Genomic DNA, 13,856 nt, shown 5'->3' on the forward strand with positions numbered 1-13,856 from the left:
GATTATCTTCTGTGTCTGTGTTAATTGGTTTCCCTTTTCTTTGTTGAAGAGGGTCTGTGCAATCCTTCTGCCTAGTCCGCCATCTTGCCCCGCCTCCTCCTGGAGCCTTAATTCTTAAAGAGGGTAAGAAAAAGTAGAAGTGAGCAAGGAAAACAAGTCAGAATTCCATGAGGGCTGAGCAGCTGGTTTTTTTCTTTATTCTTACTTATCCCCTATGTTCCTTTACAAAGAAGCCTTAGAAGCCCTGTCTTGGATTAGTGTGTGTGTGTGTGTATGTGTACAAGTACATGCAGGGTAGCCAAGTGGGGTGAGGGATGTTGCTCTACCTCTACCTGGGGAAAGACAGTGACAATGAGTGACATCAGAGTTTCTTTGGATATCTTAAAAGTCTCAGAGCCATTAGATTATGGCTGGCAGGTCAAATCTACCAGCCATTCCTTGGAAGGAAGATTGGGTAATCCACTTCTGTAGAGATACCGCCTCAGAAACCCAATGAGGGGTTGCTATGGTCAAGAATTGATGGTACTGAAGGAAGAAGTCCAAGCTGCACTGAAGGTTTTGGCAAAATACAAGTCTCCAGCAATTGAGTACCAGCTGAAATGTTTCTACAAACAGATGCAACACTGGAAGTGCTCACTCATCTATACCAAGAAATTTGGAAGACAGCTACCTGGCCAACTGACTGGAAAAGATCCATATCCATACCCATTCCAAACAAACAATGTGGAAATTAATTGACTCAATGGCAGTGAGTTTGGGAACTTTGGTGGGGTACTGCCTAAGACATCTGACTGCTAACCAGAAGGCTGGAGGTTCAAACCCACCAGCCACTCCTCTGAAGGAAGATTGGGCAACCTACTTCTGTAGAGATACTGCCTCGGAAACCCAAGAAGGAGTTGCTATAAGTTGAATCGACTTGATGGCAGTGAGTTTGGTTTTTTGTTTTGTTTTGTTTTATAATAGGTACAATATGGCAGGGAGAATGAAGTGGAGTGGGCAAAGCCATCAACATTTTTCTATAATCCATTATCACTAAATAGGACTAAGTATAGGATCTGGCTTCCTTACTGGTTTTGAAATGTGTGGCCAATTATCTCAAAGCATTTGTTGAGTAGTTAATTCTTTCCCCATTGATTTGAAATAATTTTCCACTTTTATCTCAAAATTTCAGAGTCTAAATGGTTGGAGATAACCATAGGCAAGTTTCTTTGTTTACAAATGGAGATAAGAATATGTTCCTGATCAACACATTCCATGGTATTGATGTCAAGCTGATACAATAGAATATGTTCAAACAGTTTTGGAAAAGTTAAACCTATGCCTTTATATTGAAAAAATAACAAAAGTCACAGCAAAAACAATTATTCCAATTTCTCCATGCTCTGAAAACATCTGTTCTAAAAAGTATTAGGGTCCATTGAGAAAAGTCCTAAACCCACAGGTCACATGTGAAACATAAAGTCAAGAATCTACATGCTAAAAGATTTAAGGTCAGATAGAAGAGAAGAGCCCATTTAGAGAAGGAAAACTTTCATTTCTTCTTATCCAGGACATCTCCAAAACCAAGCCAAAGTCACTGCCATCGAGTCAATTATGACTCATAGCAACCCCCATTGGGTTTCCGAGGCTGTAAACCTTTACGGAAGTACATTGCCCCATCTTCCTCACAAGGAGCAGCTGGTGGGTTTGAACTGCTGAACTTCTGGTTAGCAGTCAAATGCCTTACTCACTGAGTCACCAGAGCTCCTTGTCGAGGACATTTAGTGTATAGAATATTACTAGTATTCCCTTGAATAACCTTCCTTAGCTCCCTGGACAGGGGCTTCTTCAGCACTTCTGCTGCAAGAAGCACTTCTGCTGCAAGAGACCAGGTTATGAGCACAGTGTATGTCTTTACACACTCCACAAGTATGGTCGAGGAGGCTCAAGGTAGGTGATCTGTGGGCACTGTCCTCCTCTGGGCCTCTTGGACTTGAGTCATGTGTCTGGAGCACTTCAGAATAAAGGCCTGGCTCAGCTAGAAATTTAGGAGTCTTGTAAATATTGAGGGAATCCCTTGCTTGGAATCAAAGCAGGGTTATGCAAACCAGATGGAGTGCCCTTCGGAGGACCGAGGATTTTTGGAAAGTCAGGGTGGAACTGTGGAGCCAAATCAAGCTATGGGGATTTTCATTAGGGCATGGACACTTTAATCTGTAACTTCTCATCTGAGAATGTTGGTTTAACAGGGGCCAGGACATTAGATGTTATTAGAATCTTTGCCTCTAGGATCCACAGCTGTCCCCGGGGAAACTCGATCTGTCCTCCCTGTCTGCCTCCCTGCCTGCCTGGGAGGTGTGGAGGGTTCCCAAAGCTGGGGCAAGAGTGGATTCCCTGTTATTGTTATCATCACCCTCTGTAAATTTTAAAAAGGGAGAAAATCCTGGCGAAATCCTAGCTGACGCCTCTAACTTATAATAAAATGTACCCACACCCGTTGCAGTGGAGTCAATTCTGACTCATAGTGACCCTGCGGGACAGAGAAGAACTGCCTTATAGGATTTCTAAAGCTGTAATTCTTTCAAGAAGCAGACTGCCAGCTAGGTCTTTCTCCCGTGGAGCGGCCGGTGGGTTTCAAACGCTGACCAGCTAGTTAGTAGGGGAATGCTTAATTACTGCTATACCAAGGCCCCTTAGATGTAAACATCTTTAAAAATAAGCTTTTTAAGAAAAGCATTCAAGAGGCCTACATGTTTAATAAGATAGGATTTCAATTAATTATTGTGGTATTGAACTAAATTGAATGGAATGGGAGCTGGCAGAGCTTCCACTCAACGCAGTAGCTAACGCTGATAGAGTGGAAATGAACTGAATGGCTTTTGGCGAGGGCGGGTCCCGACAGACTTGCAGACTGGAGCGGTTCCCAACGTCACAAAGGAAGGCAGGGGGAGAGTCCGCCCCGCCCCGCCCCGCTTCAGTTCCCGGCCTCGCCACTAGGGGCGGGCGCTGCTTCCACAGCGGCAACAGCCGCAAAGCTTCACAGTCCGGGTTTCCAGCCGGGCCCCTTTCTCCGCCGGGTCGCAGCATGGCTTCCCTCAGGACCCCAGGCTTGTTTTCCTGACAGTCCCTGGCTTCTGAGCTCTCCTTGTCTTCCCCGGGCCAAGCCAGCAGACATGTTTACTAAAGCTTTTCGGGTCAAATCCAATACGGCCATCAAGGGGTCGGACAGGTGAGGGAGGGAAGGGGGCCTGCTCTGCCCACCAGGGCACCTGGCCATCTCAGGGGGCCTGGCTGCGTCATAGCTCTCTCTGGATTCGGTAGGCGGACGTGAGGCAGAGGCCGAGGATACAGCCGGGAAAAGGACCTCAGGGAACAGAAGCGGGTTAGACACGTTTGAGGGTGAAGGTGGAAAGGGGAGCCTGTTTTTTTTTTTTTTTTTCCTCCCAGGCTATCATTTAGATATTCTAGTGAGTTAAAAAGAAATTCAATCAGTGTTAATTAACTGCAGATCACTTAAGATACTGTGGAGGATGCAGAAAAGAAGGAATATAAAGTCCCTGCTCTCCAAAAAGATTCGAGCCCATGAGAGAGATCGGATGGGGCACCGAGAAAGACAAGCATACTGAGAAAAGTCCAGTGATTACTTATAGCAGAACAGACAGAGGGTGGGATGCAGGGGACAAGGCATATGTGAGTAGAACTGTGTATGTGCAGACAGTGTGGCAAATGCAGGTAATCACGAGGAGAATTTTGGAAACAGTGTTTTATTCTTCTATAGTTGTCATCCTTGGCCCCCCTGGTGTAGTAGTTTAATTACAAGTTGCCAAGCATATGTGAGAAATGAGTGGATCCAAGGGCAAGGCATGGAGTCAGGAAGGCAGGGCTGAGTTTTCCTATGTCAGGCTGACTTGCTCACTGGGCTTCAGTTTCCCTCCCTGTAAAATGGGCAAAACCTGCCCTAGGAATTGGTGAGAACAGATGAGACATCCTGGATGAAAAAGAGATGGGGTATTTTGGAAGAATGTGTGAGAACAAGGCATCAGAAACCAGGCAGTCTTTCCTTAGCCCTCATAACATTATAGTGAGTCCTGAGTCACCAGTATTTATTAAAGTCAGCCTGGGCAACATTCATACCTGGTGTTGATGTCCTTTCTGCAGAAGAAAACTTCGGGCTGATGTGACAGCTGCTTTCCCCACCATTGGAACTGAACAGGTCTCTGAGTTAGTACCTGGAAAGGAAGAGCTGAACATTATGAAATTGTATGCTCACAGAGGGGATGCAGTGACTGTGTACGTGAGTGGTGGTAACCCCATCCTATTTGAACTGGAGAAAAATCTGTATCCGACAGGTATGGTAATAGGATAGAGACAGCCTTTACTAGTCCTTGCCTGACATCTGCTTCTCTCTCTTTCTTTCATTACCTGCCTCCCATAAAACAGATAAGCACAGAATCTCCTAATAACATCCTTAAGGGCTTTTGTGGGCCTGGTGTTTCTAGAATTGGGTCTTTCAAGAACAGAAGCTTCAATAAGAGGGAGAAAATAAAGGGATGACACAGAAGGAGTGAGGATGGTTACAAAGGGATGGTCTGAAGTAAAGGAGCAATGCTGAGGGGTTGTAGTGGGTTACTAGGGAAAAGTTAGGTTTCTTGAAAAGGGTGGATATTCAGAACATGTAAAAATATGCTTCTTAAAACTGTCCCCAGCAGGAAAGAAGCTGGGTTAATTAAGCCACATACCTAGCTGTCTTAGCAATGTACTTTAATCAGGATTTCTCACAGAGATCTTTCTTAGGCCCTGATTGGCTCTCCGAGGATCTTTACTTTCTTTCTTTGTCACAGATCTCAGGGATGTTCTCTCTATTCCACAGCTACTGATACCTACTTTGTGACTTAGGGCTTTTCCTCTTCCAAGCTTGCCTGCAACAGTGCAATGCACTCTCCATAGGCTGCTTCTACCCCTTTCTACTTCCCTGCTTTCGGTGAAGACAAACACAAGCTCTTTGTTCTAAAGGTTTTACTGCTAATCACTGTCGAAATAGAGGAATAAAAATAATAAACTTCAGAAAGTTTTGAAGTTTCTTACAAGCTTCGTACCTTTTCTTGGATTACTTCCTTCTGAGGTAATAGATAGTTAGCTCATTGGGTCTCTGCCTCATTTTTATTCATTGTGGCCTTTTTCTGCTGCTTGTCCAGGTGGAATAATAGGTGCCTCCAAGTCTCAAGTGACACTCAATTTCTTAGGTCTCTACTTTACTCAAGAATGAAATCTCTTTGGGCAACCCCTTGCAGCTTTCTATTTAGCTTTTGAGTTGAGTTTCTTTTCTGTATCCTCATTAAAGTGACTGTAGTGTTTTGCTTTGACACTTCCCTAGGAAATGGAGCGTTTTGTAGTAAGTGTTTTCTGGGTCTCTTTTTGGGCAGTGTATACTCTGTGGTCATATCCCGATCTTCTACCAACCTTCACAACATGGCCTCCAGTACTCGAGAAGCTGGCGGGGGGAGCAGGTAAGAGGATTTTTCCTACATTCTGTCTCTTGGTTGAAATCTACTTAAGAAGGACTGACTGATTTAAGAAAAAAAAAAACCCAACATTTCCTGTGTTTGTTCGAACGATTGAAGAATGGAATATCCTCCTTGTGTTGTTCCCTCTCTCACTTTATGGTTCCATGAGCTCTTAGAGCCTCTCTGACCCCATTGTCAGGCTTAAATAAGATTAAGTGGTGTGAAAGTACTGTGCAAACTGCCAAATATTGTACTTTGGACCCACTGACTGAATTCAGAAAACTGGGACAAGATCATGGTATATAGGATGTACAGCCTGCCACTTGTTTTAGCACTTGTACCCCAAAGGAAAAGATCTGATACTTAGTTGTTACGGTTTCCAAGGTGTATCACTATGAAAGTAGATTGCCCAACCTTCCTTCCAAGGAGTGGCTGGTGGGTTTGAATCACCAACCTTCTGGTTAGCAGTCAAATGCCTCAGGCACTACACCACCAGAGTCCCTGTGAATAACATAGCTGATGCTTAATAAATATTTGTTGAGTGAATGAATAAAGGACGAAGTAAAAAGAGATATAGAGGAAGGCCAAATATGAGTTGTGATGTTTCTGTTTGCTGCAGATTTGATGCTACCGGGACTGGTGGTACCCCCTGCTGGTCTACCTCAAGTACAGAAGGGTGACCTTTGTGCCATTACCCTGGTGGGGAACAGGTACTGTACCAGCCAGCCACACTTTGTGGGGGAGAACTGAGGTAAAAGGGAGATGACAATTTCCAAAGCATATTGACAAAGTATTGAAAGGAAAAATAGGTTCTTTCCTCTGGAAGAGGCAGAGAGTAGGTCATTGGGGGAATAGCAGTGAGTGTGTAGGATTCCCACACATCTGGGAGGAGTGTATTTGCTGTTGTTACTGCTGCTTTTTTTCGTTTGTTTTAACTTTATTGTGAAAAAATTTTAGACTTATAGTAGAGTTGCAAATACAGTAAGGAGAGTTCCCGTGTGCCCTTCGCTTAGCTTAAGACCATGGTCTGGTTATCAAAACTATGAAATTAACATTGGTACAGTACTGTAACGAATTACGACATAACTATGAAATTAACATTGGTACATTACTGTAACTAATTACAGACTTTATTCCTATTTTTCCTACTACAGGTACTTCTCAAGTTATAACAGAGTTCTATTCTGATGACTCTGTCATTAAGTCAGTTCTAACTTATGTCAAATAAATACCTCAGGTTTTTTTATTTTTAAGTTTTCATTATTATTGCCTTTTGTTATCAATATCTTTATAAATCCAATCTTTATTTGTCTGTGGAAGTTGAAAACATTACATATAAACTTACAGTTATAATACTTACTATCTTGTTATCTGACATTTTGTATTTATGACAATAGTAAAAAAATCTACTCTCTGGCTGTTTTGCACTTTAATGACATAAGTCTGGCAGTAACAAACACTGAGGTGCGAGGCAAGAATAATGCTGGCTGTGATGATTAAAGATATGTGTCTTCTTGGCTGGGCCATGGTTCTCAGTTGTTTGGCAGTTAATGCAATGATGTAACTTGGCAGATATGTAATAATGTAATTTGACATTTGTGTAATGATGAGATTTGGTAGTTATGTAATGATGCAGTTGGCAGTTATGTAATGATATAATTTGGCAGTTACATGGTTTCACATAATGCTGATTTTTGCATAACAACCTGGTTTTTGGAACCTAACCAATTGATACCAAAAGGTCTGTGGTTCCAACCCACCAGCTGCTCTGCAGAAGAAAGATGAGGCTGTCTGCTTCTGTAAAGATTTACAGCTTGGAAACCCACTGGAGGTCACTATGAGTTGAACTCAACTCAATGGCAGTGAGTTTGTTTTTTTGGGGGGCGGGGAACGATGTTGATAATGAGGAGTGGTTGTATGAACATTAAAAAAAATATACAATTCATAAAAGAAAAAACAGACAATTGTAAGTACAGTTCATTGTAACTCAAATACATCATAAGTCGGTGACTACCTGTAATGATCTTTTTCTGTTCAGGGATCCAGTCTAAGACACCACATTTGCATTTAGTTGGCATGTCTTCTTAGTCTCTTTCATTCTGTCACATTTCCTCAGTCTTTCTTTGTCATGACCTTGACACATTTTGCCCGTTATCATCATCATCATTCTTTATTTATTTTTAATAGCTTTGTTGTTGTTGTTGTTAGGTGCTGTTGAGTTGTCTCCGACTCATAGCGACCCTACGTACAACAGAATGGAACACTGCCTGGGCCTGTGCCAGCCTCACAATTCCTGCTATACCTGAGCCATTGTTGCACCCACTGTGTCACTCCATCTTGTTGAGGGCCTTCCCCTTTTTCATTGACCCACCACTTTACTATGGAATGATAGCCTTCTCCAGGGAATGGTCCCTTCTGACAACATGACCAAAGTAGGTGAGATGAAGTCTGACCATTCTCACTTCCAAGGAGCATTCCGGCTACACTTCTTCCAGGACAGATTTGTTAGTTTTTTTTGCAGTCCACAGCCTTAAGCACTATGCTGTCGGAGCTTCTATGGCTATGGTTAGGAGCTCTGGTAGCGTAGTGCCTAAGGCATTTGACTGCTAACCAGAAGGCCGGAGGTTCAAACCCACCAGCCACACCTTGGAAGGAAGATGGGGCAATCTACTTCTGTAGTAATACTGGCTCAGAAACCCAAAGAGGGGTCACTATGAGTCGGGTCCGACTCGATGGCACATAATAACAACAACAGCATGGCTAGGGTTAGGTGCACCTTAGTCTTCAAGGAGACATCCTTTGCTCTTTAGCACTTGAAAGAGGTCTTTTGCAGCAGATTTGCCCATTGCAATACATCATCTGATGGATTGACTGCTGCTTCCTTTAGTGTTGCTTGTGGATCCAAATAATATGAAATCTTTGACAACTTCTGTCTTTTCTCCATTTGTCATGATGCTGCTTATTGGCTCGGTTGTGAGGATTTTAGTTTTATGTTGAGATGTAATCCATACTATAGACTGTACTTTAATCTTCATCAGTAAGTGCTTCAAAGTATCCTCACCTTCAGCAAGCAAAGTTGTGTCATCTGCATATTGCAGGTTGTTAATGAGTCTTCCTCCAATCTTGATGCCATGCTCATACAGTCCAGCTTCTCAGATTATTTGCTCAGCATAGAGATTGAATAAGTATGGTGAAATGATACAACCTTGACACACTCACTTCCTGATTTTAAACCATGTAGTATCCCCTTGTTCAGTTTGAATGACAGCCTCCTGGTCTATGTACAGGCTCCTCATGAGCACAATTAAGTGTTCTGGAATTCCCATTCTTCTCAGTGTTTTCTATAGTTTGTTATGATCCACACAGTTGAATGCTTTTGCATAGTCAATAAAACACAAGTAAACATCTTTCTGGTATTCTTTGCTTCCAGCCAAGATCCATCTGACATCAGCAGTGATATCCCTAGTTCTATGTCTTCTTCTGAATCCAGCTTGCATTTCTGGAAACTCTCTATCAATATAGTGCTGCAACTGTTTTTGAATTATCTTCAGTAAGATTTTACTTGTGTGTGATATTAATGATACTGTTCGATAATTTCCACATTCTTGGGATCACCTTTCTTTGGAATGGGTACATATATGAATCTCTTCCAGTCAGTTGGCCAGGTAGCTGTCTTCCAAATCTCTTGGCATAAATGAATGAGTGCCTCCAGCACAGTATTGATTTGCTGAAACATCTCAGTGGGTATTCCGTCAGTTCCTAGAGCCTTGTTTTTCACCAGTTCCTTCAGTGCAGCTTTGACTTCTTTCAGTACCATTAGTTATTGATCATATGCCACCTCCTGAAATGGATGAACATCGACCAATTCTTTTTGGTACAGTGTCTCTGTATATTTCTTCCATCTTCTTTTGATGTTTCCTGCATCATTCAATATTTTGCCCATAGAATCTTTCAGTATTGAAACTGGAGGCTTGAATTTTTTCTTCAGTTCTTTCAGCTTGAGAAATGCTGAGCGTGTTCTTCCTTTTTGGTTTTCTAACCCCAGGTCTTTGCACATTTCATTATAGTAATTTTCTTTGTCTGCTTGAGCTGCTCTTTGAAATCTTCTGATTAGCTCTTTTATCTTGTGATGTCTTCCATTTGCTTTAGCTACTTTCCATTCAATGGCAAGTTTCATAGTCTCTTCTGACATCCATTTTGGTCTTTTTTTTCTTTCTTTTCTTTTTAATGACCTTTTGCTTTCTTCATGGATGATGTTCTTGATGTCATCCCACAGTTCCCCTAGTTTTCAGTCATTGGTGTTCAGTGTGTGAGATCTATTCTTTAGATGGTCTAAATTCAGGAGGGATATAATCAAGGTCATATTTTGGCTCTCATGGACTTATTTTAATTGTCTTCAGCTTTAACTCGAACTTGCATATGAGCAGTTGATGGTGTGTTCCACAGTTAGCTCCTGGCCTTGTTTTGGCTGAAGATATTGAACTTCTCCATCACCTCTTTCCACAGGTGAAGTTGATCTGATTCCTGTGTACTCCATCTGGCAAAGTCCACATGAATAGCTACCATTTGTGTTGTTGAAAAAAGGTATTCGTAATGAATAAATTGTTAGTCTTGGAAAATTCTATCATGCGATCTCCAGCATCATTTCTATCACCAAGGCCATATTTTCCAACTACCAGTGATTCTTCTTTGTTTCCAACTTTTGCATTCCAATCACCATTGATAATCAGCACATCTTGATTGCATGTTTGGTCAATTCAGACTGCAGAAGTTGGTAAAATATCTTCAATTTCCTCATCTTTGGCTTTGGTGGTTGGTATGTAAATTTGAGTAATAGTAGTATTAACTGGTCTGCCTTGTGGGCATATGGATATTGTCCTATCACTGACAGCATTATACTTCAGGAGAGATCTGGAAACAGTCCTTGTGACAATGAATGTCATGCCATTCCTCTTCAATTTGTCATTCCTGGCATAGTAGATCATATGGTTGTCTGATTCAAAAATGGCCAAAACCAGTCCATTTCAGCTAATGCTGAACTAATGCCTAGGGTATTGAATTTTATGCATTCCATTTCATTTTTGACAACTTCCAATTTTCCTACATTCATACTTCGTACATTCCATGTTCTGATTATTAATGGATGTTTGCGCTGTTTCTTCCCATTTTGAGTTGTGCCATATCAACAAATGGAGGTCCTGAAAGCTTTACTCCATCCACATCATTAAGGTTGGCTCTGCTCTAAGGAGGCAGCTCTTCCCCAGTCACATTTTGAGGGCCTTCCAAACTGAGGGGCTCTATCTTCCAGCACTATATCAGACAATGTTTCAGGGTTATTCACAGAGTTTTCCAGTAATATATCAGACAGTGTTTCATTGCTATTCATAAGGTAAAAAGATAAATAATAAATAGCTTTGTTGTTGTTGTTATGTGCCATTGAGTTGGTACCCTACTGTTCACACACATAAAGTGGCTTTTAATATATTCATGGAGTTGTTCAACCATCACTACTCTGCTGCTTCTTTTAAAAATATTAGGAAGCAAAGGTTCCTGGGTGGTATAGAGAGTCTGTACTTGGGTAGTAACCTAAAGGTTACCTGTTTGAACCCACCCAGGGGTACCACAGAAGATCCAGGCCTGGTTAGGGGCTTCCGTAAAGATTACAGCCAACAGAGCCTACAGAGTCTCTCCAAACAAATAAATAAAAGAAACAAATGCCTCAACAAAAATATTAGGAAGTAATGAATGGGAGCTCTGGTAGTGTAGTGCCTAAGGCAGTTGACTGCTAACCAGAAGCCTGGCGGTTCATATCCACCAGCCACTCCTTGGAAGGAAGGTTGGGCAATCTACTTCCGTAGTGATATTGCCCTGGAAACCCAAGGAGGGGTCGCTGTGAGTCGGTCTGACTCGACAGCACTTAACAACAACAACAATCGTGAATAATTCTGAAAAATCAAAAGTCCCCTCACTCTACAGTCCTCTTCTTATAAAAGTATCTTTGGATGTGTATCCCTGGTAACCTTTTTATTGCATATGTACATGGACACATAAAAATGTATGATTTTGGATATGTGTATTTAAGAAAAAAACAAACAGAATTATATATTGCTTTATCACATAATATAGTGTACACATTATGCATGTCAGCACACAGATCTGCCAAATCTTTTTACCTATTATGTGGTTGATGGAAGAGGTCTTGTCTTGATAGGCACCGAGGTTGCTGCTAGTTTGTCTCTCTTGCAAACAAATATCTTAGTGATGCTTCTAGACTACAGGTGCCAGTATGTTTCTAGAATAGATACTAAAAAGTGGAACTGTTAGGTTGAAGGTTATGCATATTTTATATTGCCCTAAAAAAGGCTATATCACTTTTCACTCCCACCTACAGGGTTATCTGGGGCCTCTTTCTCTGCACTTGCCATTTCTGGATCTGAGGGCTCATTTTCATTTGTGTATCTGAGAGAAAAATATCTCATTGCTGCGGTGAGAGAGAAGAAAAGAGAGATTGTAGATATGAGTGGGACCAATGTTTAAAGATCTTATTTTTACTGCTCACATTATCCCATTTTCTTGGACGTTTTGGAAGCAAATATTATTTTAACAAATGAGTTTATTCTCTTACAGTTTGGAGGCTTTAAATCCAAGTTCAAATTGCCAGGCTCTGGGGGCTGGGTGAGGGAGCTCTGGTAGCATAGTGCCTAAGGCACTTGACTGCTAACCAGAAGGCTGGTGGTTCAAACCCATCAGCCACTCCTCGGAAGGAAGATGGGGCAATCTACTTCCGTAGTGATACTGCCTCGGAAACCCAAGGAGGGGTCACTGTGAGTTGGGTCCGACTCGACGGCACATAACAACAACAACAACAACAACTGCATTGAGGGAGCTCTGGTAGCATAGTGCCTAAGGCACTTGACTGCTAACCAGAAGGCTGGCGGTTCAAACCCATCAGCCACTCCTCGGAAGGAAGATGGGGCAATCTACTTCCGTAGTGATACTGCCTCGGAAACCCAAGGAGGGGTCACTGTGAGTTGGGTCCGACTCGACAGCACATAATAACAACAATAACAGGGGCTGGGTGAAAGCCCCTCAGCCTTGGGCTTTAGCTCTGCCTCCAGCTCCCAGTCCACTGAAGCTAGAGGCTTTTCTTCACTCAGACAGCTGCTGGCTACTGAGGCTGCAATGCTCAAGATTGACAAGTGAAAAGGCACAGTCCTGATGTTACCAAACCACACGGCAGGCCATTAATTTAAGTCCATTGTAAGTCCCAAGGTCGGCAGAGCATTGGAGAGCTGCTCCACAACAACACAACTACATGCAGGGTCCAAGTGTGCCATAGGCTAGAGACCGTTCCCCAAGTCTTCTGCTTATATACAGGAAGCAGACCACATCCCTAGGGCAGCTACTCACAGTAGATTCCACCATGGAGTTGATTATCAGTCTCATCATGGGAAAAATACTACATTCAGCTGCCCAGCCACTCAACCAGGCCCAGCCAAGTTGACACACAAACATAACCACCATATAGAGTATGAATTGCTTCCTTTTTGAACTTCTCTGTAGGATGGCTATGCTTTATTTAAGGTGTTTGTAAAATTGTTCCTGTTGTTAGATGCTGTTGAGTCGCTTTTTGATTTGTAGCAGCCCCGTGTGACAGAGTAGAATTGCCACATAGGGTTTTCTAGGCTGTGGTCTTCAGGGGAGCGGATCATCAGGTCTTTTCTCTCACAGAGGAAGAGGTAGGGGAGGTAATTTATGTTTTTGGAATTAAAAAAAGGCAACTTTAAATATCCTTCCAAATCCTGGCTGGGCTAATTCATAATAGGAATAAAACAAAGGCAGTGAGAATAGCGGCAGACGAGTTACTTATACAGAAAGGTAATGTTTGGTCAAGGGACTTTTGAAAGTAATACTTGTAGATAATCTGAAGAAAATTGAAACTGGACTGAGTTTAGTTTTGTGATACAAGCAGATGCTTCATGTTTGTAGCCACAGAGCAATTACCATGTGGAAAGACAGTTGTAATATGCCCTCCCAGGAGACTCCCCCTGACCCTGGTCTCTGGTCTCCTTCTTCTTAGAGCCCCCATTGCAGTCGGAGTTGCTATCATGTCCACACCTGAGATGCTGACTGCAGGTCTGAAGGGAAGGGGCTTCTCTGTGCTCCACACTTACCTGGACCACTTATGGTGGGTACCTAGAAATTGAAGTGTTTCTTTGATTTTACAGAAAGTCTGGGTGGGTGGAGGAAGCATGGAGCCTAAGATTCAGAAGTGAGAGTTTTGGTCCTAGCCAGAGTTGCTGACCCTCAAGACTAATTTCCTTACCAACTGTGGAGATAAGAGTTTTTTTTTCTCTCTCTCTCTCTCTCTCT

The 13,856-nt window shown here is 42.4% G+C and overlaps 1 protein-coding gene across 1 annotated transcript in view; it reads left to right on the top strand.

Annotated features, from left to right (window-relative positions):
- Positions 1 to 3,152: 3,152 nt before the first annotated feature.
- The window catches only part of EIF2D (eukaryotic translation initiation factor 2D), a 43,019-nt gene continuing 32,315 nt past the window's right edge, over positions 3,153 to 13,856 (top strand). The window contains exons 1-5 of the mRNA XM_007953237.2: positions 3,153 to 3,208; positions 4,138 to 4,328; positions 5,403 to 5,486; positions 6,103 to 6,193; positions 13,564 to 13,671. Of these exons, the coding sequence (XP_007951428.1) occupies positions 3,153 to 3,208; positions 4,138 to 4,328; positions 5,403 to 5,486; positions 6,103 to 6,193; positions 13,564 to 13,671 (530 nt within the window). The remainder of the gene's footprint in view (positions 3,209 to 4,137; positions 4,329 to 5,402; positions 5,487 to 6,102; positions 6,194 to 13,563; positions 13,672 to 13,856) is intronic.

This window comes from Orycteropus afer, unplaced genomic scaffold (assembly GCF_000298275.1).
Source record: "Orycteropus afer afer isolate SDZICR_OR568_19922 unplaced genomic scaffold, OryAfe1.0 scaffold00013, whole genome shotgun sequence".
Classification (NCBI taxonomy): Eukaryota; Metazoa; Chordata; class Mammalia; order Tubulidentata; family Orycteropodidae; genus Orycteropus; species Orycteropus afer.